This window comes from Mchenga conophoros, linkage group LG13 (assembly GCF_057382185.1).
Source record: "Mchenga conophoros isolate Kocher_MC1m ecotype Shallow Benthic linkage group LG13, M_conophoros_male_GT1.1, whole genome shotgun sequence".
NCBI classification, from domain to species: Eukaryota; Metazoa; Chordata; class Actinopteri; order Cichliformes; family Cichlidae; genus Mchenga; species Mchenga conophoros.
The window spans coordinates 23,770,436-23,795,412 of NC_140538.1; the positions used below are offsets into that span (position 1 = coordinate 23,770,436).

The 24,977-nt window shown below is 41.5% G+C and overlaps 1 protein-coding gene across 2 annotated transcripts in view; it reads right to left on the minus strand.

Moving 5' to 3' along the window:
* lyst (lysosomal trafficking regulator) overlaps positions 1-24,977 on the minus strand; it is a 58,625-nt gene that overhangs the window by 18,184 nt on the left and 15,464 nt on the right. For both annotated transcript variants that reach the window (XM_085297324.1, XM_085297323.1), the window contains exons 3-18: positions 23,133-23,331; positions 20,247-20,337; positions 15,506-17,597; positions 10,612-11,554; positions 10,349-10,510; positions 8,080-8,236; positions 6,146-6,357; positions 5,959-6,025; positions 5,335-5,444; positions 4,200-4,569; positions 3,953-4,109; positions 3,667-3,840; positions 3,424-3,575; positions 2,546-2,736; positions 1,583-1,828; positions 772-945 (exon numbers count right to left, since the gene is read on the minus strand). In XM_085297324.1, coding sequence (XP_085153450.1) covers positions 772-945; positions 1,583-1,828; positions 2,546-2,736; positions 3,424-3,575; positions 3,667-3,840; positions 3,953-4,109; positions 4,200-4,569; positions 5,335-5,444; positions 5,959-6,025; positions 6,146-6,357; positions 8,080-8,236; positions 10,349-10,510; positions 10,612-11,554; positions 15,506-17,597; positions 20,247-20,337; positions 23,133-23,331 — 5,497 coding nt within the window. The remainder of the gene's footprint in view (positions 1-771; positions 946-1,582; positions 1,829-2,545; positions 2,737-3,423; positions 3,576-3,666; positions 3,841-3,952; positions 4,110-4,199; positions 4,570-5,334; positions 5,445-5,958; positions 6,026-6,145; positions 6,358-8,079; positions 8,237-10,348; positions 10,511-10,611; positions 11,555-15,505; positions 17,598-20,246; positions 20,338-23,132; positions 23,332-24,977) is intronic.

The window sequence follows — 24,977 nt, forward strand, 5'->3', positions numbered from 1 at the left end:
AGAAACACACCTCAACATATTGATAATCTCTAGTTCTGAATCTCAAGCAGGAAGAAAATCAATACATTCTCCATGAAATATTTGGAGTGCTTATCACTCAGTCAACTCAGTCAAAACTAATTCCATTTACTCCACGAGCAGCCCTGTCTGTATCGATCAAAGAATATCATTTGTGACCAGATTCACTGCAGTGGTCATAAATCTTGCAGTCCTTTATGTCTCTGGTACATTTTGTTACTTGAAGACAGAAGCTTGCAGCCTTGCACTCAGTTAAAACATTAAGATGCAGGTTAACAATGTAACTACCCCAGTTTAAGAAAGGTACCAGAATTAGATTTCTTTTACAGCATGAAGTGAAAGGTACAAATGGAAACTATCAACAACTGTAGCACAGCGTGTTCCTTTTATATAGGAATGATCATGGGAATTTAATGCCACTAATCAGTGCAGTTCTATGCTATACAATACAGGATGAGAAAGCCTAAAGTGACAAATGCAATCAGAGTCGCTGTGTTACTCTGCAGGAGCTCAGTGTTTCATCAAGTCAGACACAATGCATTTCAGCCAGAGCCATTACACAGCTCAATTACAGACACAGCCAGAGGGTCAAGTAACAGCAGGGTCACCAACACCGGCTCAGAGAGGAACCAGTGTGTCGGGCCAGATCAGATTCATGGCCCCCCAAAAATCAAATAAATAGAGGATATATTTTACTGTGCAGATCAGCTGAGGCTGCAGGGACAGAAGACAAGAGTTCAAGGTGTGACTCACTTTCAACATGTGATATCCTACGATGCATTTGGGCTTGATGAGGACCTGATGGATCATGGAGTAACCATGGTAACAGTCCATTTCGTGGATGCGGTGTTGGTTAAATTTGGACAGCGACAGCAGCACTTGCAGGGCCAGAGCCTGGGTCTTCTCACAGTCACTGAGCTCCACTGTCTGGACACAACGGTGCCAGAGGAGGCGAAGGGGGGAAAAACAAAACAGAGTGAACATGAGGGCCTGCTGTGGCCACTGAGATCTCACAGAAGCACAAAATAATGTCAAATGCTTTCTTTATGAATGAAACTGAACTAATGGGCACCTCATCAGTTGGCCTGGAATATAATTAATCAAATACAAAAATTCTCCAAAGTCATTCAAGAGCCTTCTTTCTCCTACATACTGCAATCAAATTGCATACATATTATATATAGGCTTTGCCCTTCACATTTAACCCTTTACTTATTTTGGGTCTCTTTAAATAATCATAACTCTGTTACAGTTTGTGTCAGAAAGAAACCCCAACTGGTTTCGGAAAGAAGAGAAGATGAGCTTTATGGAGATATTTGGTGTATAACGGTAGCACAAAGCATTCACGAGATACTGCTGTGTGCACACAGACAGAAAAATCAGGTTCTAGATTTTACCATATGTGCCTCACATTACTGTAACTCCTCAACTATTTTGGGCTAGAGAGAAAATTCAAATAGTTCTTGAAAGCTGAGAATTATGTAGCAATTTTAAAGCCAAAATTACAAAATAAGTCCAGGCAGCCTGTATGACACTTGGGTGAGAAAGGGTTAAATCATCCCACCTGTGCAAAGAGGAAGACAAAAGTTCCAGTTCCTCCGATCTTGTGCAGGACACTCTGCAGGCCGTGGGTTTCGGTGGGGAGCAGAGCTCTGAGAGCACTGGACTCCAGGGAAACACTTTGCACCTCTTTGGAGCTGAAGGGCCGCTGGGTAACCACAGTCTTTGCTTGACCTTTCAGTCTGATTACAGGCTCATAAATTGTGTAGACTCTCGGACTGCTGGGGGCGTACACGACCGCCAGGCTCTCCTGTGCAGAAACCAACGCACACAATTATCTTTTTTGGGAAAAAAGTAATATCTTAAGATAAGATAACCTTTATTAAGATAACCTTTATTAGTCCCACACGTGGGAAATTTGTTGATACTTGATTTAGGATATTAGATATAAAGTAATTTTAAAAATAAATAAATAAGGAGCCAAAATGTCCTCAAATAGGGTACAAATGTACACCAGGGCAAGGGTTGTTAGATTTAACAGTAAGTTACAAAAAAATGGCCAAACATTTATTCTTATCATCTTGGCTTTTCTTTTTTTAGCTATTAGCTAAAAATGAGCTATTATCAACAAAGCAATTCCCACTTAATGGGAGAAAAACTATTTTCAGTCTGACTAAAATAACTGCAGCTTAACTATAATAGTTGTTTTTCCCCATTTGGGACAAATTACTTCCTACCATGCAGTATCATTAATGACAGCTAATTGGAACAGCACATAACTCATACACCGTGAAATGAAACAATAAATGAGACATAGGGGGGATTTGCCACGCTAACAGAGCACTTGAATCACCCTGCATAAGTAGAGGGGTCGGCGGCGGGCATTGCAGGAATTGAGTGAGAGATGAACAAACACGGCAACATTTTTTTTTTCTGGCTTCATTTCATAATTACACTTTTTGTGACACGGCTGATGTTTTAATGCCTCGTGTTAAAAAAAAAAGAAGAGAAAAAAAGAGAGACTTACGACCAAAGTTGTTGTGTCTACATCCTTGCTCTTCATTAAAATCTCTCTCACGTGCTCACACTTCAGACCTTCCTGGGTGACAAACTTGGAGAATGTTACACTGGGTTTGCCATACTTGCAGGGCATGATCGAGGTGAGATCTGGTCCACTCGTGTACAGGTAGAAGGCCTCCTCAGATCCTATTCTAGACCCTGAGAAGAGGCATGCAAACATCTATTATTATTTGACTTAGGAAAAGGGAATATCCTCTCTCTTAAGGAATATCTTTGTGTGTTTGTGCAATCCAGAAGCTGTAAAATTGATTTGTGAGAAATCCAAACTAAAGGCTGAATGAACTCAAAGAGTTAATGATTTATATGATTCCACTAATACGCTGCAAATTAATAACACATGAGCTGATGCAATGCAAGACTCCCGAGGTGTCCTGGTCAACTTTTTTTTCTTGATACTTTCAGTCCTGCTTTTCAAAGAAGAACCTGCTACACACAATGAATTCCAACCACAGCGGAGAGGCCAAGCTTGTCTAAACACATCAGTTGGGCTCATAGGTCGAGAGCGCCTAGATGCAAGGCTTTCACAGCCAATTAGAGGTAACCAGAGAAGTATTCAGTAAGCCTCCCGAGAGAATGCTGAGAATCCACAGCACGCCACACATCACACCACGCGCAGCCTTCTACAGCTGCATACGCTTTTAAAATACAAATGCATCACAAAGCATTTCTACAGTTTCTACTGCTTTGTAAAAGTGAAGGTGATAATCAATGTGCCACCAGAGAGCAGCACTGAGGGCAGTTAAACAATTAAAACGGACTGCAGTGCGCATGTCTAAGTATGATATTACAGACACTATCTTCAGTTCAGTTTAACAGGAGCCCTACCGTTGAAGAGTAGCACAGTGCCCATGTTCCAGCGTGTTCCCATCTCCTCTGAGGATGGCACACAGTGGCCCAACATGCAGAAGGTTTTGTTGCTGTCAGATGATAAACTGGACTTTCTGGGTAGGGTGTAATCCAAAGAAACTTCACACTTCCTACAGAAAATGGCAGTTTGGACTGAATTTTAATTATTTATCAAACCATGCGAGCCAAACGACAGCTTACATTTCGGTCAGTTTTCCTCACCAGATGCCAGACACCCAGACGACCACGCGGCCGTGGACGTTCTTCTTTCCCTCCGGCTGCTGGCTGTAAGTGAGGGCAAGGTGTTGCCACTGGCCCCCACTGAACAGGCCCTCAGCTGAGTCTGCTTGTGCCAACAGGCCTGCTTTTATCTCATCGTTGGGGTCTATACAAATCCTGAGGAAAAGAAATATATTAGAATACTTAAAGTCCAAGAAAATCTGAATACTTAAAAAACAGCACTTCATTCTTTTGACACTACTTTGAGACTGCACTCCTTGGAGCTCACCTAAAAGTGAGAGAGCCTGTAGAGAAGTCTGCCCACACTTGAAGCATCAGTGCCTTGGAGCCCATGGATAGAATATGAATGAGTCCTTCCTCTAGCAATCTTGTCCCTGCCTGAGATGACGCATGCTGCAACTCAGCTGCAGGAGGGTTACTTTCTTCTGGAAAACAATAATCAGAGAATGTCAAAAACGATTCGTGTTCATGGGCATCATGCACAAAGGATTCTTAGTAAAGGAGTTCTGCCTCACCCCTGTTTTTGTCCCCGTCCTTCGCTCCCTGCTCGGCCACCCTCAGCCATATAGAGGTACTGAAGCCGCTGGCCATATGGGGCCAGCAGTTCTGTCCAACTAAGGGCAGGTGGAGAGGGGCGATGTGCCAGGGAGAGGTGCGCAGGTGGCTCGGTTGGTACTCAGCTTCTCCCTCCCTACGGCCTGGAGACAGCTTGCTCTTCCAGAGCAAACCAACACTTTTCCCTCCGGCGGCACAGTTCTGTCTGGAGCTGGGGGAAAACACTCCCGGAGTCGAAGCCCCAAGGATTATCGGAAAACTCAGAAAGTGTAGAGGTTCGATGTTCATGTTGGCTTCGACAATTTGTAAGATGCCCTTCAGTAAAATCTCCTGGGAGGTAACAAAGTAAATGTGAAGTTAGGGGAACTGTTTTAAATTTGATGCAAAAACACTTAAATCTGGGCTTTTTTGTAACCCTAAACTTAAAGCTGTTTTCAGCTGCTCTCTTATTCACAAGGGGTTGCCACAATGGGTAGCCCCACATATTTGATAGTGCCGATTTTCACAGCGGGTGTCCTGACACACCCAATAAAGAGATATGTCCCCTTTAAAAAAAACAAAACAAAACCAAGCCCCCCCCATAAAAGCTAATACACTAAGAAATGTAACTGATTTATCTGTGATCCATAATAAACCTGCAGAATATTGATAAAGAACCAGCAAACAAACCATGAAGAATGCAGATGAATACAGCTAAGCACAAAGAGTTGTGTGTTATCCGCACAGATGACAAAATTAACTTGCCTTGCAAGTTGTTAAAAATAAATCCTTCCTGTCTGCTCTCATAGACGTCTGAATTCCAATTAAATGCAGACGTGTGTTAATAAGTACTAGTATTACATCTGTTCTGCACACTTTGGTGTTAATTGTATACAGAATGAAGCTACCTAAGGGAGCATTATGTGTTGATACATTTTAAAGCGGCAAGAAGTGAGAAGAGAGGCTGACAGCACGGTGTGTTAAAAATAGATTCTTGTTCCCTTTAAAACAAGCAAAAGCATGCAGGCACTGAGAACAAGAAGACATCAGTGTCAGGCATCACGAGTGCAAGCAAACAGCACACTGTTGAGTGACTGATAGGAGATGGCTATTTACAGTAGGTGGGGTCTTCTCCAGGAAGAGGCGACTCAATAGAGCAAGTTCCTCAGCTGTGATCCTCTGGCTCACCATGGCAACCAGCAGCTCCACAAGCACAGTCTGGCAATCTGAATGTAGACCAATGAAGAGCAGATTACATAAAGAGTTATCATCGCATTTTGGCAGGCATCAGAATAATTTCTTACCACAGAAAATAGATGATTTTTCTTAAGCTTTCTCAATAATTGTGAATGTAATCTATGTTGTATTTGAACTTTTAGCCATTAGAAATTGGCTGACAAAATATCCCAAGGACAAAAATCCTCCCCAACACCACAGAGAGCAAACACTTATCTTGTTTTTCCTTTAGATTTTGGACATCATGATATTATAATGTTAAATAAGATCAACTTAAGTTCCAAAGAAGCCCACCGGGTAAGACTGACTAAGAACTACTAAAGGTACCTATGATAAAACATGACACTGAGCCCAGGGGACCCAGCTGAAATGTCAGAAGCAGAAAAAAATCTCAGGAAAACAGCAAACTGAGAGGGCTCCCCTCCTCCTGAGACGTCACACATGAAAAATATGTGTTTAGATCAGATAAGACAGAAAAAAAATAAAGCAGGATGAAGAACAAACCTGTGAACGAGTGGTTTGTTTGACTGAGAATGTTGTGAAAGCCAGACAGGATAGTTTTGACTCCTCCCTGTGAAAACAGGAACAAAGCAGTCAGTCATTTTCTTCAGACCACAGCTGAGTAGTAAAGTAAGACAAATACGGGAGGTGGTTAAGTGTAGTACAAAGAGGAAACTGTGGTTGGCGGGACCTGGTCATAGAGGAGAGCAGCATTGTGGTGATTGGCGTGTACTGCACTGAGCAGGCTGTGAAACACATGACTCAGAACCTCCAGGTCTGGGGAGCCAGAGGCAAGTAGCTGCAACTCCATCGTACAGATCTCTGGGAACAGGAGCGCGCCTCGCCCGGGCCTGTCTGCCACTGCTACAAACTCATGCAATGCGGCTGGCTCCACCTTCAAACCTAAGAAACCCAACAGAAGAAGATCAGAGACACAAACAAGAGATTGGCACGCACTGCCTGCCTTGCTAAAGCACAGGCACAATATGCCACCCTCTGCTCCTTGAACAGCACCATGATTCAAAGGCATTCCCTCTCTTGGCTTCTTGGAGGTAGAGCATAAAAATGAATTTGCCTCAGTTCTGTGCTCAGCTGCAGAGCTGCCTCGTGTTTTCAAGGAAAGCAGTCCAGCAGGCTCTCACACGGCTCCTAGAAACTCCTTTTAATTAAAGAAGCTTGGTTGTCTTCCTGTGCACCGCTACACGCTTTGTTACAATCTACCACACACGCATCCAGTCACATATTGCTAGCAGTAAATATAAACTAAAAGCCACGTACCAACTGTCATACCCGTCTGCCTTGATAGTGCATTATACTGATGCTTGTGTTTGGTCTGTGGTTAAATTTAATTGCAGGAAGTCTACAGTATGCATTTCACGTCACTTTTCGCTATGTTTATGGTCTTTATCCTTTCAATTAACCTCAAACTAATAAACACAAGGATCTGGAGCAGTGTAAATGCCGCTAAGAGACCAGGAAATGTGAGGAGGCAGCAGCTACAGGAGCCAATTTGGACAAAACGAGAACAGCCTGAGGAGAGAAATTCTGGAATAAACATTTTTATTATTAAATATTGGAAATAATTTTGAATTGCTGTAATGCTAGATTAAAAAAAATACAGGAAAAAGGATCAAGTTTTAATTGAGTGTGAAAAAAGGAACAGTCATTGGTGCTTGTGCTCAGTTACCTAAGTTGAGCTATGTACCATTGAAAAAGGATTTTCAGTGGAAATAAGTGGTTTGATTTTACAGAAACACGAGATAAGGCTAATTACCAAATAAATAGCACTGCATTGTGAAGTTGGTTTGCTCAATATGACTCAAGGTTAAAGATTCTGTTTCTCATGACATAAGAGTTTTCCAGGAAGCTAAAATTTCCATCTGATGAAGACTTTAAGTCACAGGATCTAGCTCATGAGACCAAAAGAATTTAGTTGCCTGCAGTTGTAAAACGTAAAACAATGACTTTATTCTGAGGAGATGAAGCAAAAATAGTGTAATCGGGCCGTGTCTTTAACCTGCAAGCGGTGAAACAGAGCTGACACAAGAGGTTAAACGCATTTTCTGCCTTGTCATATGCATGAATTAAAAACTAGCCACCGTTTATTGCTTCACATCCTTCACAGCACACCAAAGGAGGATGTTGTTTTTTTCTTTATTATAGAAGTAACTGTCTGTATGTGCATTTGCACTGAAAAAAAGAGCATCCAGTGAATGCACAGAACTCCAGAAAGGACTAATCATTCAGCAAAAAGACCGATTAAACAGTTAACAGTGTGAGAAACAAGGTTTCCCAAGACTCAAAACAAGCAGGTTTAGAGGTTATAACGGTCCCATGACCTCTCAATCCAGCGAGGTTAGTCTGTTGTTGTTATAGCCAATAAAAACAAGATGCAGAGAAGACAAACATCTGAAGTAAAAATGATTTATAGCGTTCAGAAAATAAACTGAAAAATGAATAGGCAGTGAAAAGTAATAAGACTCATATAAGTGTGAACTGCAACCAGCCTCAGTAACAATATCTGAAGTGGTTTGGTATGTGCAGCAGCTATGGATCCTTGAGGAGGAGTAAGTGAGAATAAAAGCATGCGTGTGTGTGGTAGTGTGGCAGTAAGTGTGGACCTACCCTCTTCCTGCTTGGCCATGTCCTCTGGGTTGCTTTCGCTGTCAGCGTCGTAGCCCTCCTCCTCCCCTGGGGGCTTGCCGCCGCAGCTCTGCACCTCGTCCACCTCCTCAGACAGATCGCCCGCTGGGGCCGCCCCCTCCGCCAACACCTGGAGCTTCTGGCAAGAAGAGAGTGAAAGAGCAAGTGAGGCAGAAGAGGAGGTAGGAATAAGAAGAAGAAAAAAAAATAAATCATGAATTTCAATCCCATACACTCCAAGTTCAACGGCTGGTTAACTTTCAAGCACTTAAGATAAGATTGCTTTCATAAGAGCTTACCCAATGCTGCTTTAAAAAAAAAAAATTAAAAAAAAAAAATTCCTTGATCGAGTATTTTTAGGGTAAAATGTAAAAAGCATGACATGGAGTGTCATGCCTGATGCGGCGAATCGACTGCCCTCAAAACGGGGGAAAAAGAAAGTACAAGATTTTTAGTCATAAGACAAATATCAGCTGACCTGCAAGGCGCTCACACAGCCCCAGTTCCTCGACATGAACAGTCATCATATGTGCATGTAGGCAAACACGCACACGTAAACTGACAAACTAAACCATTTCCTGGTTCAAAGAGGCTTTTTGCATCACACACCTCTATTCCTTCGAAACTAATATGAGGCTGCTTTTATATTTAATTGTGGGTGAACATTTTAAAAGACTGGTCTAAATCAGTGGACAAACTTTGCGGTGGAAGACTAATCTCGGTGCTTCAAGCACATACTTGTAATGGTTAAGCGAACATCACAGTCTGCCAGTGCTCACTGAGAAAGAACTAAGCTCTTAGGAAATAGGTAAATCTATTATATAAAAAGCCAAATCCTCCTGTGTTGGAACAGGCTTAGTCAGACAGGCATTTTAAGACTTGAAGAAAACACGGCTGAGAGACATGAGACAGTTACTTTCAGTCATGTAAGTGCGGACGGCTTCTTTTCGTTTGTGTTTGCCTTATTTATGGAATAAATGAAAAAACAGATTCATGTCTCTTGCGAATCTTAAATAACGCTTTACAAAGCCTGCACTGATAGTGGCACTGCTAAGGAGGTGAGAGTTTGTAGAGGCCCATCTGTACTGAGCAAATGAGAAACTGTCAACATGTGTGAAGATAACTGATTGAATTAAAAAATGTTTTCAATATGTTAATTAAACTAAGTCTGTCTGAAGAGCTGACAGCAGAGTGTAAAATCCACTAAAACAAAGAAACATCAGCAGCATGCTGGGTTTTAAAATGAGGCTGCATCCGCTGCTGGCTCCACACAAGGGCTACAATTATTTACGTTCACCGTTTCTGTTGTTGTACATCAGGCTGATAACAGCTGCTTAGCAACATAGTGCGAGTGGCCTTACACGGCAGTACTGATGCTTGATAACACTTGGGTGGAAAATGGTTTTCCTCTCATTGTACGCTTGCCTCTTAAATAAACACCACTGCTCATTATATTTTACCACGGTGCTCAAACACACGCTGTAGATGCACAGATACTTCACTCTGCAGACAAAAGAGGCAGCAAAAAGAAACATACAATTTTCACTCGTGTTTGCACTGCATGTTATTGTCCGTCTGACTGGTTAATAGTGGCTGCTGGTGGGAGATGATGAGTTAATAACATGGGGTCACACACAAGAAAATGCAGTTGTTTCTGATCACACAGGCTCTCAACTCTCTCTCTAGTTCTCAGCCCTGCCTGAAACCTTTGAAGGCATTTGCCCTTTTGTTTTGCCCTTCTGCCAAGTTGCTGAAATCAGTAGGAATTATCTCTGGAATTTGTTAAAAGAGTGAGAAAAACAGTAACATAAAAGACAGAGAAGTAAAAAACAGGCAGGAAAGTATGCCTGTTGTTTTTAGAGTCAACAGGACAGATATGGGCAATAAAGGCCTCCAAGATACTAACTGCTCAACAAAAGGTCAATAAATCAACCTATAGCAGCTTTCATTTAGTGCAATAATATAGTCATTTGAAATATTTATTTCATGAATGACTTTTTAGTAGTGTGAAAACAGGCACATATTGTGCAAGCGAAAACAAATGGTTTTAAAAAGAGATTTAAAAAAGATTAATTTTAATGAGTAAATGGAATTCAGCCGAACAAATAATGGAGAGACATTTTGCCAAAAGCTTTATAGAGTGATTAGATGTGATCAACAATGACGGCACCTCATGTCTCTTTATACATGAGTGTTTCATGAAAGTGGAGAATATTTATTGTCTCACAGGTTCTCCCAAGGCAGGACTCACCCTCTCTGGCTTCTCCTCAGGGGGATCGGGACAGGATGACACCTCAGCCAAGGCCACTCTCAGGAGAGAGTCAAACAGGGGTATGGCAAGGTCAGAGTTCACCACTCCAGACCGAGAGAGCTGGTCTCTCACTTCTAACAAGGTATCCTCCACTGAATGGAGCTATAATCGAGAGGACATGACACTTTAAGTTAAGCCAAAGTATTTTTTTGCGTATTTGGCCTGTTTAGGGGTTAGTTAATTAAACACATTGCTCAACATACCTGATAAGAAAGCTCAGGCTCTATCCTCTGCAGGGCTGAGTTAGCACTGTGTAGGCAAATAGCCAGCAAAGCCTCAAGGAGACGAATACTTTGAAGTTGCCATTCTTCCTCAAGTTTCTTTGATGGATCTTTGGTCTTTCCTTCAGCTGGACTGGTGCTGCTGGTTTCAGATGCATCATGAGAAGTCTCCTCCAGTCCCAGTGAAGTGGCTGTGGAATCGGGGCTGCCTTTACCTTTGCCGTCTCTCTTCTTCTTTGCTTTTCCATCCTTCGTTTTACAGGAGAGCTTTTGAATGACCATTGCCATAAGGCGCAAACAGACATCCAGTCCACCCAGCCTGAAGAACTGTCTCTGGAACAAAGGGCTGGCCAGGTAGATCCACCGACACACTGACCAAACATCAGCGGCGCGTCGTAGCTGCTCTTTAGAGGGCAGGGCTACACTGTCTGGGGACAGATATGGCAGCCGTCCACCCAGAGGTTCACTCGCTGTACTGTCATAACCCGAAGTGTCTTCGGAGTCATTGGCTGAGTCCCGGTCAGAATCTGCCTCCTTGCTGACGCAGAGGAAGGCCACACATAGAAAAAGATTGATAACATGAAGGTGGATCTCTGTTCGGCTGCGCCCCGGTCCACGAGCCTGGCCGCTACGGCTCTTATGTCGTGGATAAGCCTCCTTCAGGCCTTCATAGAACTTGCTGAGACTCTGTGCGCCCTCTCCGATGCCTCTGGACCCCAGTTCCTCAGCCAGGCCTAAGACAGCCTCCCTTTCTTCAGCATCAGCACTCTCCAGCTCCTGAAGCACCCCCTCAGCCTGCTGCTTTCCACTGCCTATTATCAGAGTCTCAAACACCTTCAAAGCTAAAGAGCGTGTCTGGTCCAAGTAGACAAGCTCTGTCACCTGGTTGAGTCCATTACAGCTAATAAAAAGGTCTCTGATCACCCTATAATACAAAAGATGAGAAACTAAGTTAAACAAAAAGGACATTTTAATAAGTTGTTTTTCACATTAAAATGCACTGTGTCATTTATTACCCCCCTCATAAAGAATGGGTATATATATAAACCCAACACCAAAAAAGATGAGAAGCTATGTAAAATGTAAATAAAAACAGAATGCCATGAATTATTATTAATGACAACAGAACATATAAAACATAAAATATTTGTACTTAGAAAATGTACCAAGTCTTTCTGAAAACTATGGACATCACACCCTCTGGACTAAAGAGGAGAGGGAATATCTGACTTGTTATCAGCGTTCAGTTTAAAAGCCTGTCTGATGGTATGGGGGTGCCTCAGTGCCTATGGTACTGCACATCTGGAAAAGCCCCATCACTGCTGAAATGCATATCCGGGTTTTAGAGCAACATATGCTCCTATCCAGACAATGCCTTTTTAGGGAAGGTCTAAACTGCATACTACATCTACTACAACAGCATGGCTCCATAGTAGAAGAATCCAGGTGCTGAGGACATTTCACCAATTGAAAACATTTAGTGTATCATGAAATGGAAAGAGTGACGAAGATCCAGGACTGTTGAGCAGCTAGAATCCTGTATCAGATAAGAATGGGACAACATTTCTCTCCAGCAGCTCATTTCACAGATGTTTATGGACTGTTATTAAAAGAAGAGGAGATGCTACGTGATTGTGAACATGACCCTGTTCCAACTTTTTCAAGCCGTGTCGCTGCCATCAAATTAAAAATAACCTTTTTCTTGAAATGGTATGTTTTCTCAGTTTAAACATACGTTTTCTATCTTCTGCTGCAAATTTAATATGGGCTTATGAAATCTGCACATCATTGCATTCTGTTATTTGCATTTTCCAGAGCATCCCAACTTTTTTTGGAACTGGAGTTGTACTTCTTATTAGCCAGCAAAATAAACAACATGCTGACAACGCGGGTAGATGTGTAGAGTGCACACAAATACCTCCTACCGCAGCGCTCCCTTATTAAAATAAAAAGCACCGCTCAGTTCAATCAGACAAGTGCTGTAACCAGCCAGTGACAGAAAAAAAAACCTCATCACGCAGGAGCCTTCACACGCCAACTCCATTTGTTCTCTTCAGGTTGCAGAAATAATTCTCTCTCCAGCACAACACCTTTACATAAATAAGTCATCATCTACAATAATGCACACGGACACACCTGCTAGTCTTTATTTACTGCGTTTTCTTTGTTCTCCAATGTCTTTTCTGCTTCATGTTTATTCTATTGAGCAACATGAAAGACAAATTCACGACTTGTTATCTTAAGGCAAATCATATATTTACTGGGAAAACACAGCTGACACCTTACCCTTTTAAATTTGTTTACTGGTGATATACACACACTACTGAGGCTGTGATGAATAATAAATGACGCTATCACAGCACAAGGTAAATTATGGTGAAAGAATAAAGCATCACCTCTGAGTGAAATCAACATTTGGTGTGGAAAAACAACTTGAGAGAAGTGCTAACATTACAAACGGACTGAAATCCCACAAAAAAAACAAAAAACAACCACTTTAATCTCAGCATGGAGTTTTCTCTGCAGTGTGCGGTGACACAGATGTTCAGTTAGAGCTTTGAGGATGGGAGCGTGAAACACAAAACAAATTTAACAGATTATTAACTTGTTGATTTCTTTTCACCAATTTAAACCCATTTTCTCCAGTCTTCCTCTAAATAAATGTAGCGTTGATTAAATCTGCTTCTTCACAACATTTCCTCCTTTCATTAGTGGTCTGAAACTCCATCAGAATGGCTATTCATTAGTCTGCATATTTAATGCTCACTTCTGAAAAATATGATTCCTGTTTCGCAGAAACCGAAACGAGAGCAGGAGATGATGCAGTGGCGGGCAATGCATCAGATGATGTCCAACTTTGAAGAAAAGCTGCTCGTCTTTCAGGTTATCTTTCGATAACTTTTCCTGCATGAGCAGACTGCATAAGAAGGGGATGTAAAAACCACTTAAGTAGAATTGGTTTTGCCCATCCACGTGAAGGATGATCACACAAATAACCTCATCGATTCAATCGCTCGGTTTGTGAGACCACGAAAGACAGAAAAATCTGACACATGTCGCTCAAACCTTTTCCCGCAGTACTGAAGGCTCTGAAGCTCCAATTTGTGTAACTCATACATGAATGTGCCCCAAATCAAATGATCTGTGGATCCTATTTCGCCTAATTTCCATCTGTCTGCCAACCTAAACAACACAAGTTAATCACCGCTTTGCAGCCAGCTAACTTTGCAGCTATATTTGGAACAAATATGTATATAGCCCAGTAGATGGAGCTGTATAGTCTAACCTAGCGAGAGTGACCATGTGCAAAGATGTGAGGTCTGACCATATGCAACTGCAAATTCAGTACCAATGAAGACTTTTTAATTTGGAGCCTGTCATGGAGTAATGCTGCAGACTTCATGGGGAAATGTGGTCGTTCAATTTCATCCTTGAGACCAGTACAGATTTAACATCTTAGTAAGCCACGCACCAACTATCCTGTGTTCTGTGAGCTGAGGTTATAATAAAACAGACCAATACAACTAGATCTACAACTACATCCATTGCATACCAAACAACTGAATATGGCACAAAAACCTTAAAGTTGCTGCAGAAAACATAAAAGAGAGTTTTAATTGTAAATGTTATACCCCTTCATTTGGGCTTTGAGGATAAGTGAAAACTTGTTTATATAAACTTATAGATCTACATTTATAGTCTATTAATTAAACTAAAAGTCTCGACACAAGCTGAGAATTTTGATTCCTGCTTTTCTGAATCTAAAAGTAAATTGTTGTGCATTTTGTCTCAAAAAAAATTAACATAATGAAAAATAGCAGCAGAGTTAAACTGATTAGCTATTGGGCTATTAATGTTTTTTCCTGTTAAAACACATGTGGACTTTTTATCAATAAATATTTTATCAGACACCTCATTGATATGAGCAGTTTATTGTTATGCTCTAAAGAGTTGTAAAATGTAATTCAGAGGATTGGTTAAAAGAGAGAAAAAAACCAAACCCATCACAGATGTCAGTCAAACTTGTAGAGAGCAGAGAACTCTCTGAATTTTAACAAGGAAATCTATCAGCCTACTGCTGACAAAACATCTCAAAGCATCCAGCCATCTATTTTTTAACACTCCCGATCTTGCTGAGGGTCGCAAGAACATGCAACCAATCACAGCATGTGTAGAGCGGCCGCTGAGATGTAATCTAAGCAGGTCACCTGGGTTAACACACAGGCACAGACCTCTGCACGTCCCATTCTATGGGCGTTTCAGAGTTTACTTAACCTGTATGTCTCTGGATTGTCTCAACATCTCAGAATTCTACAGACAACTGAGAATATCCACACCAAAAACCAAAAATACAGTTTTACACAACTTCACATTTGCCAGCATTTTGATAAAAGCACACGAACAAACATTATCTGCCTCTGCTATGTTATGCTACTGTACTCACGACACTCTTACATAAACTGTCAATAATCCTCTCCATCTCGCTGAGTTCACAAAGCAGTGCTAAATTATTGATTAGCATTAATTAGCAATGACCTGGAGGGATAGATCTAATGACAAAGAAATTCCAAGTAGATTAGGTATCCTCCTTTAAACTGGCGGATTATATTTGCTTTAGGTCATTGTATCAAAAGGACAGGAATCCATTTCATAAGAAAGAAATATGCAATATCTATCGAAATAAACATCTATATCACTTGTCTTTCAGAAGAAATTTATAAAATAAATTGCTAATGCTTCTGAAAATATTCATAACCAAAGAACGTGCTGCTTTTTTTCAGGAGGTTTTGACATCTAACAACACACACACACACACACACACACACACACACACACACACACACACGAAGAGGGAAAACTGAGAATTATAGCTCACCTTGATTTGAGAAGCGATGGTAACGTTTGTAGGTAAACAAGTAGTACCTCCACAGGCAGGCACTGCGTGTGATAGCTGCAGACCTGAGTACAGACAGTAGAAACTCCCAGTTGCTGGGCGTGGTGGGCTAGCTCTACCCCTCTCTGCAGCACAGGGTTGAAGATGTGTGTGTAGAGCTTCCACTGCACTATAGCATTGCCCCTCTGAGTTAGGTGGCACACATGGCCAGCTATCTGCTGACTAAGCTGCCAGTCCTCACCAAACACTAGCTCTTGGTAGGCCTCCAGAGCATTCCACTTCCACAGCATATCCTCAGTGCCCCCTCCACTTGGCAGAATACCCTGGGAGCGGTAACACAGGCTGGTAGAAATAGCTGAAGGTTCCCCGTGCTGCAATGTCTCCTCCAGGCCTGGCAGCTGGCTGCTATCCAGAGTGCAGATGTTACATGAGGCCAGCTTGGCTTTTTCTGAAGGCTGTCCCCCACCAAGCTGGTCTAAGATCAGTCTCCCCAGGACACTAAGAACATGAGACTGGTAACTACGCAGCCCTGGAGCTTTAAAGGCATCGAGTAAAGGTCCTACGACTGAACGGGGGTCCATACAACAGCAGATTCCAACAGCCTGCACCCCAGCCAATACCTGCAACACACCTGGCCCGCTGGGGGACAGGCGCTGTAGGAGCCGCAGGCACTGGTGGGCACAGGCAGCCAAGCAGCAGCAGCGCTCAGGATAACGTACTGCTTCACCCTCCATCTCTCCTCCGCCTTCTCCATCCTCTTCAAAGGGGTTGCGCCTAGCAGCTTGCTTGAAAGCAGAGACGGGCAAACCTGACAAGTCTCTGTGATGATGCAGGAAGTGGGAATATTCACAGCGACGATGGCGCCTTCGGGCACACACAGACTGATGCAGCTGCTCTGACTTTGCCTTCTTTACAGCACTGACAATCTTGAAGACCCCTGCAATGAGGCCTCGTAGCCTCTCTGAGGCTTCACCTCCAACTTTAGAATCTCTGGCTCTGCCAAGTCCCTCCAGTCGAAGCACTGTAGTCTCAAAGAGCTCCAGGCCACGGTGCTGAACAAACTCATGGATGAGCTCTAGAGCCTGACTAAAGAAAAAAGGGTTGGGAGTGGAAGCCTGCAGGCAACCCAGCAGCACTTGCAGTACTCCTTCTAAAAGTTCTGGAAGCAGTAGCGCTCTGTGGCGATAACGAGAGAATGAGAAGTCATCCTGTACTTCCTGTAGAGTCTTCTTGGGCCGAGGAGCAAAAGGGTTACTCTGTCTGTCCAAGCAGCTCCGGATTTTGAGAGTGGCTCGCAGCAGGTCTGTTAGACTACGTCTCAGGCTGTCTGGAAGGCTGTCATTCTGACTCACATCCACAGACATCAGGTGCAAGATGGTTCGTAGTAGCATTCTCTGAACTAGTGCAATTGGCTCCTCTGTCCAGCCTCCAGCAAGCTCCTCTGGTCCTGCTCCTCCTCCACCCCCTGGACCACAACAATCTCCAAATTCAGTAAGGATCTCTGTGAGAGTAGGTACAACGCTGACAGCCAGGCCAGGGTTGTGGTTGATGCTCATGTCAAATTTACACACTTTCTCCAACAAGGAAAGCAACACATGGCAGAGATCAAAAGGCGAGTTTTCCATTCGATTGAATATTGATATTGCAGCTGGGTCTGTTAGGGTTTCGCTGTCAGCCATCTGGGATCCAGGGGCTCTGGGATGTGGGTATGGGGCACTCATGGTTTCTGTGGTGGTGCCGGTGGACGTGAACTGCGAGGCGTCTGATCGATGATGCTGACAGCTTACCTGGATGGTGGAGCCATGTGATCTTCGGCTCCGTGCACTACCTGGGCCAGTTTTGTCTTCAGAGTTGGCTTCTGAATCTGAGGTAGAAACCTGAGACTTGCGAGCATCTTTCACAGAGTATCTCTGCGCTGTCCGCCGGGACCTCCGTGACTTCCAGGTACTGCTGGCAACACGGGATCTCTTCCCAGAGGTCTGCTCATCTGTTGCAGCCTTCAGCCCTGTTCTGAGAGGGATGGCCTTCACCTCCCGGTTCAGGAATACCTCCAGCAGGGACGGCAGGGTGAAATCTGTCAATACATAGAATACATATCTATCATACTTGTTCTAGGTGCATGCAAATCGCAAAAAAGTAAGAAAATCCCACAAAGTGAGAGTATTGTTTTTTTTGTTTTAATATTTAGACAAGCACTTGATCCTGGTGTCTACAGATAAAGGTGACATACTTAAACAAGACCAAAATAAACCTTTTCAACAAAAATATCAATAGATGTGAAATGCTTGTGTGGATAAGCACTCAAAGACTGCGCTTTGAGTGCTCAGATTAAGTAGAAAAGTGCCAGTCCTTTTACCATTTACAAATAGCTTACATCATCATCAACAAGTAAGCTTTGATAGTGAAAAATGAAAGTTAAAGCCCTGCCAACAAGCTGCCAAATCCCTGAGGCAGAGGAGCAACCTCAAGCCATACCATTTTCACCACCATGCTTCACAGTTTGAATGGGGTTATTTTCATCAAAAGCTGTCTTTGGCCTGTGCTCTGCCATCCTATCATTACTGTGACCACACAATATTCCAAAAGGTAAGCTCTTTGCCCATATGTTCACTGGCAAGCTGCAGCTTTAATGTTGTTTTTGGATAGAAAAGACTTGTATTGGCCCTGCACCCATGCAAGTTAAAATTGCTTTCTGATTGTAAATACATGCACTTTGTCACCGATAGTTGAAATAGTTACCTGCAGATCCCGAGATAAAATCTGGGAGGGTTCATTGGGCCTTTTATTATTCATTTCTTTTTACGCATCAAGTGATCTTGATCTGAACTTGCTGGAGCCAATAATTGTTATGTGTACTATGACTAACATACTTTTAAATCACCCTGACTAACTCGTAGGTATCCCCTCAGGTTTTCTCTTAAAACCTGACTGCGACTGGAGTGATTATACCACAAACTCCCACAGAAAGGAAAAAACCCACCCTAGATCTCACAAACGCTGGATTCCATTTATGTGGATCTGATAGTGTTACATATGTACAGGTGTATTTTGTTGCAAGTGTCTGATATTTATTTACTGATTTAATATAGGCAAATGTTTAATGCAGTCAAGTTGTTACATTTTGGGTTTAAATACACTTGTATTAATTGGTATTGCTTCAAAGAGTACAAAATGTTATCTGTACAAATACCAAAAAGGCAACATTTTTCATGGGACTACCTATAGACAGCTGCTGAGTATACTTGTAGACGTATACTCAGCAGCTGTAAATGTCACATTTTAGTATTTGACACATAATGTTAGACACCAGCCTGACAAATATTTATTTTTAAATATCAAAAATATTACTTCCTAAGTGTAATGCTCAGCTGCATCTCAGCAGCCGTACCTTGTTTGCTCAAACTCTCAGTAAGCAAGAATTAATTAAAGTAAAAATGTCTAGGGTGCATGTTAGAAAGGATCGGCAGCCCTGTACTAAATGCCAGTGTCATCTGGAGGTCACAGGACTCTGTAATCACTGCTCTTCTCCCACGTGTGGAACAAATTTCTCACGTGTGGGACTAATAAAGGTTATCTTATCTGTTATCTTATCTTATTCTGTGGCTGCTTGTGCTTGCAATACTAACATCATTCACAATGTGGTAAATGGTTAAAATTGATTAATCCGTTGTGAAACAAGTACAGTAGAAAGTTTGTGTTGTGCAAGTACAGCCCTGAGATAAAAATAAGTAATTCAATAAGGACATTAGAGACGCAATTTAAAGTCAAAACCAATTTCAGTGTCTTCACATACAGTAGTGTGCAAAACTCTTGAGCTTCCCCCCAATTTTTATCGGTTTCCAAGGAGACAAAGTTTTGTAATTTTTTTAAAGTGGTCTTGACCAGCAGTTCTCCAGAGTTTATGGGCTTTGTGGGCTGTATTTCAGTCAGTGGTGTTAGGGATCTTTTCAAAATAGATTTAATTATCAATGCAAAAACTATGGTAATGGCTTCATTTTTCAGCTTGAAAATGATCCCAAACACACTGCCAGAGCAGTAAAAGCATAAGCATGGATAGAAAAACACAGCTGAAGACTATTGGTCAAGGACCTCGACATTATTGAAGGAGTGTGGGATTGTCTTAACAGAGAACAGAATAAAAGGCAGCAAACATCCAAAGAAACTGGAGAACTATTCCTGAAGGCTACTTAAAGAAATTACAAAGAAGCTCAACTAAAGCTGTGCAAAAGAATAAAGGTGAAAACTTTTAATGTTCACTTATATATGTTATTTCCATGTGTGTCTGCACATGTTTCCTTAAATCCTTGCATTCATTTCCCCATTCGCCAATGAAAATATAAAGAAATGAACAATGGGTAAAGACTCTTGCATATTACTGATAAACCCACCAAACCTGATGCTGGAAGACTGCTTGATAGTCTTGATGCATGCTCAATCATCCAGGTAAGTAAATCCCAGAAAGCTGATTGTGTTCATCTGAACGTAGCACTTTCAGTGGGAGAAACGTTTCGTCATTCATTCAAGTGACTTCTTCGGTCTCTTTTCTCCCATAATCAACTTTTTGGGATTGCTTGATAGTAATAATTTTTTAAGAATAATGTAAACGCTAGAACACGAAACAGAGTAACTATAATGGTTAGCTAATTTTATACTTATGAATTGGACACATTTAAAGGAAACTTTTTAGGTAATGTTACATTACACGTCATGTGTGGGCACTGACCTGGGGCTTTTTCCTCCTGCACAGGAATCTTCCAGACCAATGGGAGTAAAGACAGCAGCAGAGTGAGCAGTTCCTCGCGACAGGTCAGCTCCTGAGAGGGCAGAAAAGCACACTGAGTTTATCTAGAAAGCCTCTCTTTGCTTTTCCCTGTGGTCACACTCCAATGTCACACCAAGACACACCCACCACACTTGGTTTGCACTACTTTCAACAGTTAGAATGAATAGATTATTGCCAGACACAATAATCTGCCTTGCATCTAAATGTAACAAACTTAAAAAAACTTCCTTCAGCTGGAAATAACGCATTTATTTTTTTTATAAGCACTTTTATTGAATTAGTTATTTAATCTCCAATGCAAGTGCGTCGAGGAGCAATGTAGCAGCTACATGACAGACTTACTTCTGAGACCTCGGGGAGCTCATGTCTATCCAGGGGATTCCTCCTCCAGGTGTTAATTAAAAATGATAAACCAACTCTTTCATGTGTGAATTAAACAGCTTTCTGATTTAGCAAAAACATACAGGATGTTTAGTTTATAGCGCACGCCGACTTAGACTGCATTAAAAAAAGAAAAAGTGCAATCCATTTCATTCCAGGATGATTTTGAGCATTTCAAAGTATTATATTCAGCTACTACTTTTTACAAATATGCATCTCCATTTATTGCAAAAGGTACATTTTGGATAATGAAGGGAGAAAATAAGCTGTTCTTCTCTTAACGATTCATAATAGAAGAGTATGAACACAACACCAAACACCTTTGCTGTGGAAATGCCCAAAGGAGAGTAATAATAGCATCCTTGGCAGAGGATGAAGTCCCACTCCTTCTGTGTTTCTAATTGGTGCTTCTCTTAGGTTTTTTCTGGTCCAGGGGTAAGTGAACATTATAGCCACAACTGTTTTCAGTTCTTTTTTGTCTCAAGTGTACTTGTTATTGAAATGTGAATACAGGGTAAGAGATATGGCCAACGTGCCTATTTGCCTTGGCTCAAAACATCGGTGCTCCAGCGCAACCTTTGATGGTTCTGTTCTTTAGGACATCTCCAATGGGTGTGTCAACGTTAACTGTTTGCAGACAGAAATGACTCACACCGACATTCAGTAAGTAAATGCAAGTCACATATCCAGTAGTATCTTCACTAGATATTCTGTTAGTATTACTCTGGAATTTTTCAAATACTTTTACTACCATTTATTGATGACTTCTGTAATACATTTTTTTCTAGCTGTAGTATATGTAGTAATCATTTGAAAGGTAAACCATTAAGGTGAAATCAAAGAGCCGACACAAGCCTGACGCTTAACACATCAACACACAACCTTAATTTAAAAGGGAACAAAAAATAATTTAATAAAACCCTCAAATCAATAGGATGTTACATGGTTGACTACAGGACTCCTGTTCTGCTAATGTAAAGACTAATAACACTTCTACTGTTAAAGAGAATTTTACAGAGTAGATCTGAATCATCTAAACCAACAGAGTGAAGGTGACACAGTCTGGGAGGACATAACAACTGTGTGGAATAAACACTACTCAAAATACATTTTCTCACACACTAGGTCTATGATTTAAAACCTGATTTGTTCGAAAAGTTTAAGTTCTTCATAATGTGTCTCTGAAGGCTTTATTCCACTTGGGATGCTGCTGATGCACACAGCTGCACATGGATGCTTTACACTTTATTTCTATGTACTAATATTGTTCAGACCACATCACAAAGAATTTTCCGAGGAATTGTCTTTTATGATCTATTATAAAAATGCACACACACACAGTCTAGCTATCTTTGTGAGGACCAATATCTGCATTCTACTATACTTACCATCACTTGTGAGGACACACAAACGGGTCCTCACAAATTTGATGGTATTTAAAGGCATTTTGAGGCTCAAAATGTGGTTTTAGTGTCAGGGTTACAATTAGGTTATGTTTAGGTTCAGGGTTAGGCATTCATTTTTAATGGTTAGGGTAAGCAGCTAGGGAAAGCATGATGTCAATCAAGGTCCTCACTAAGATAGCTGAATGGGCTTGTGTGTGTGTGTGTGTGTGTGTGTGTGTGTGTGTGTGTGTGTGTGTGTGTGTGTGCGCATTTTTAAGTGCAACTCATATATTCTATAAAGACTTGCATCAATAATTTGCATATAGCAGAAGCAGAAAGACCGTCTCTCAGCAATCATTCATGTCATCAACAGCGTGTGGGCATCACCAGTTTCCTCTTATGATAAAACCGTCTTGTAAGTTGTGCAAACACCAGAAGCAGATGTATTGTAGGAGCCTAAATTGCCTTTGAACAAACAGAAAATACTGGCTCTGTGGTAGTAAAAGAATTGGCTATAATGCCTGGAAGTCCCCTAATGTGAATAAAGGTTCTAGAAGCATAGAAAAGCAGTCAATTCAATCCAGCGTTATTTATATATCACCACATCACAACAGTAGTCACCTCCAGGCACTTAAAAAAAAGCATAGAGAAAGTTACTGACAACCATCAAACTCCAGGAAATTTTCAAATATACAGCATGCTCAACTAAATCCCATCTTGTTCACTCTTAAAATGTTATCGCGTCTTATAAATGCATAATGGTCATTAAATATCTCCATTCTCTCATTTCTGTCATGTGCTTTAACTATATTGCATCTCTCTACTGCAAAGTCTATCTGCAGTTTCTCCTTGATCAAGAGATTAGATGCTGCAAGAGGCGGCAAGTGAAGAGAAATTTGAATCTGATACGCTGGTGTTGGCAAAGCTGCATAAATGATAAATGTTTGTGGGTTCTCTGTAACTACAGCACAGAAAGGTTAACTTTTTGGGGAATTAAATACATAATGGATTTTTTTTTCTATAATCAAAGTCAGGATGGGTGCACTTGACTTCTCCTTACCTGGTCAATGATCGAGTCCAGGGTACTGAGCAGCAGGAAGCCTCGTCCCCTGACCAGGTACTCGCCCAGAGCCACCATGTGACTTTCCTCCTCATCTTCCTCCCGTGCCTCCGATCTCTGGGCTACCGCACTGCAGAGCTGATGCACATCAGTCAAGAACTCCCGTGCCAGTGTGTTACTGGCCCCACTCATGTCTGAGCTACAACAGAAGACAAACATCAAAACACTCATAAATATTTCGGATTGTAGCATTATAATACTGAAAAACTCTGGTTTCCTTCTTCACAAGCATTAGTGGACAAACAGTAAAAATACACCTTGCTATTAGTGTGTTTGTAACTTAACTCGCTCAGACGAACGATAGTAAATTTCTCTCAAGTAAAAGAAAACACATGAATCACGTGAATATCCGATTTTAGCAAAAGCACTCACTTACGTCTAAAAAAGGACAAAAAACACTCCAAAAACAAACAAACAAATAATCCTTTTGCCATAATATGTTGAGATGGCTGTGAAGCTCTAACTAATGAGACAAAACAAGGATGTAATCACATTAGTTCAGCCTTTGTTTTGTAAAACTGCATTCCCTTTACAATCCACTGGTGACGTCAGATCTACGACACAAAACCATGGGATGAATGAAAAACCGCCAAACCCAACCCCCCTGAAACAGCCAGACTATACAAGGCATTGTATAAATGAGCAAAACAAATCAATGCTCCAATTACGCTCATTATGATCAAACATGAAACTGTTGATTCGTACTGATACCAAATCAAACAGGAAACTGTGCTTATTCTACTAAGAAAGCCATTTAGAGCGGCTCCAGGCTTGTATGTGCATGCCTGCCGCAACCACGTGCAGCATAAGCTGTAAACCACACACCTCCTTCAATCACCGTTTCAGAACAATTTCTGTAACACAGCACAACGCGAATTCAAGACACGGCCTCAGGACTGAGACATGATTAATTCCATCAGACAGATCCAATAACTCAGTGTTCACACTTGGATGTTTACATTTCACCTCTAATCCAAACCTGCGTACAATACAATAATCTACACACAGGAGGGCTTGGTTAATAAAATCTTCAACATGTACTTAATTTAAAAGAATAAAAAACACCCATTTCTGACACAAACCTCTGCAACACGCACAGTCCTTCTTATCTTACCAAATGTTACTGGGCCAAATAGTTTCCTTCCAGTCATCTTTTGTGTGCTGAAAGCTTGACTGCAGCTCTGCTGGCTGTATCTGCACACCATCTCACATGACTACTGACTGAATTTTCTGTTCTGCAGCACAAATTCCATTAAATTGGAATTTCAAATGGAAGCTTTCCAGATTCGCAGCAGATCAGCGTATCACATGAAAGCATGTGATGTCACATGGCGATGGGAGTGGCCCTCTGAGCTGATCAGCCTCCAGTGCCCCATACGAGACCTCAACCATCATTCATTGTAACTGCCTTTGTATCCTCCACTACAACAGCTGAGAGGTTTTCTTTAATGCACACAGAGCCCTGCAGAGGATACGCAGAGAAGGTGCCATAAGGGAAACTTTACACACAAAAAAAAAAAAAGATATTTCTCAAACTTTTTGCTGCTTTCATCTTTACAAATTAACCTTGCACGGTGATGAATTTGAAATGCAAATTTTAATTACATTTTTCCCCAACTATTTCTAATTATACTTTTCCAATCAGTAAACACCATTTCCGTAAGATATTAAGTGTAAAAAACATGTTTATTTTTTAATTTATTGCAGTTCCAATATTGGTTCTAATTAAGGCCATGAGGTTTACACAATAAATAAATATTAAAAAACAAAAAAATAGCACTGTCA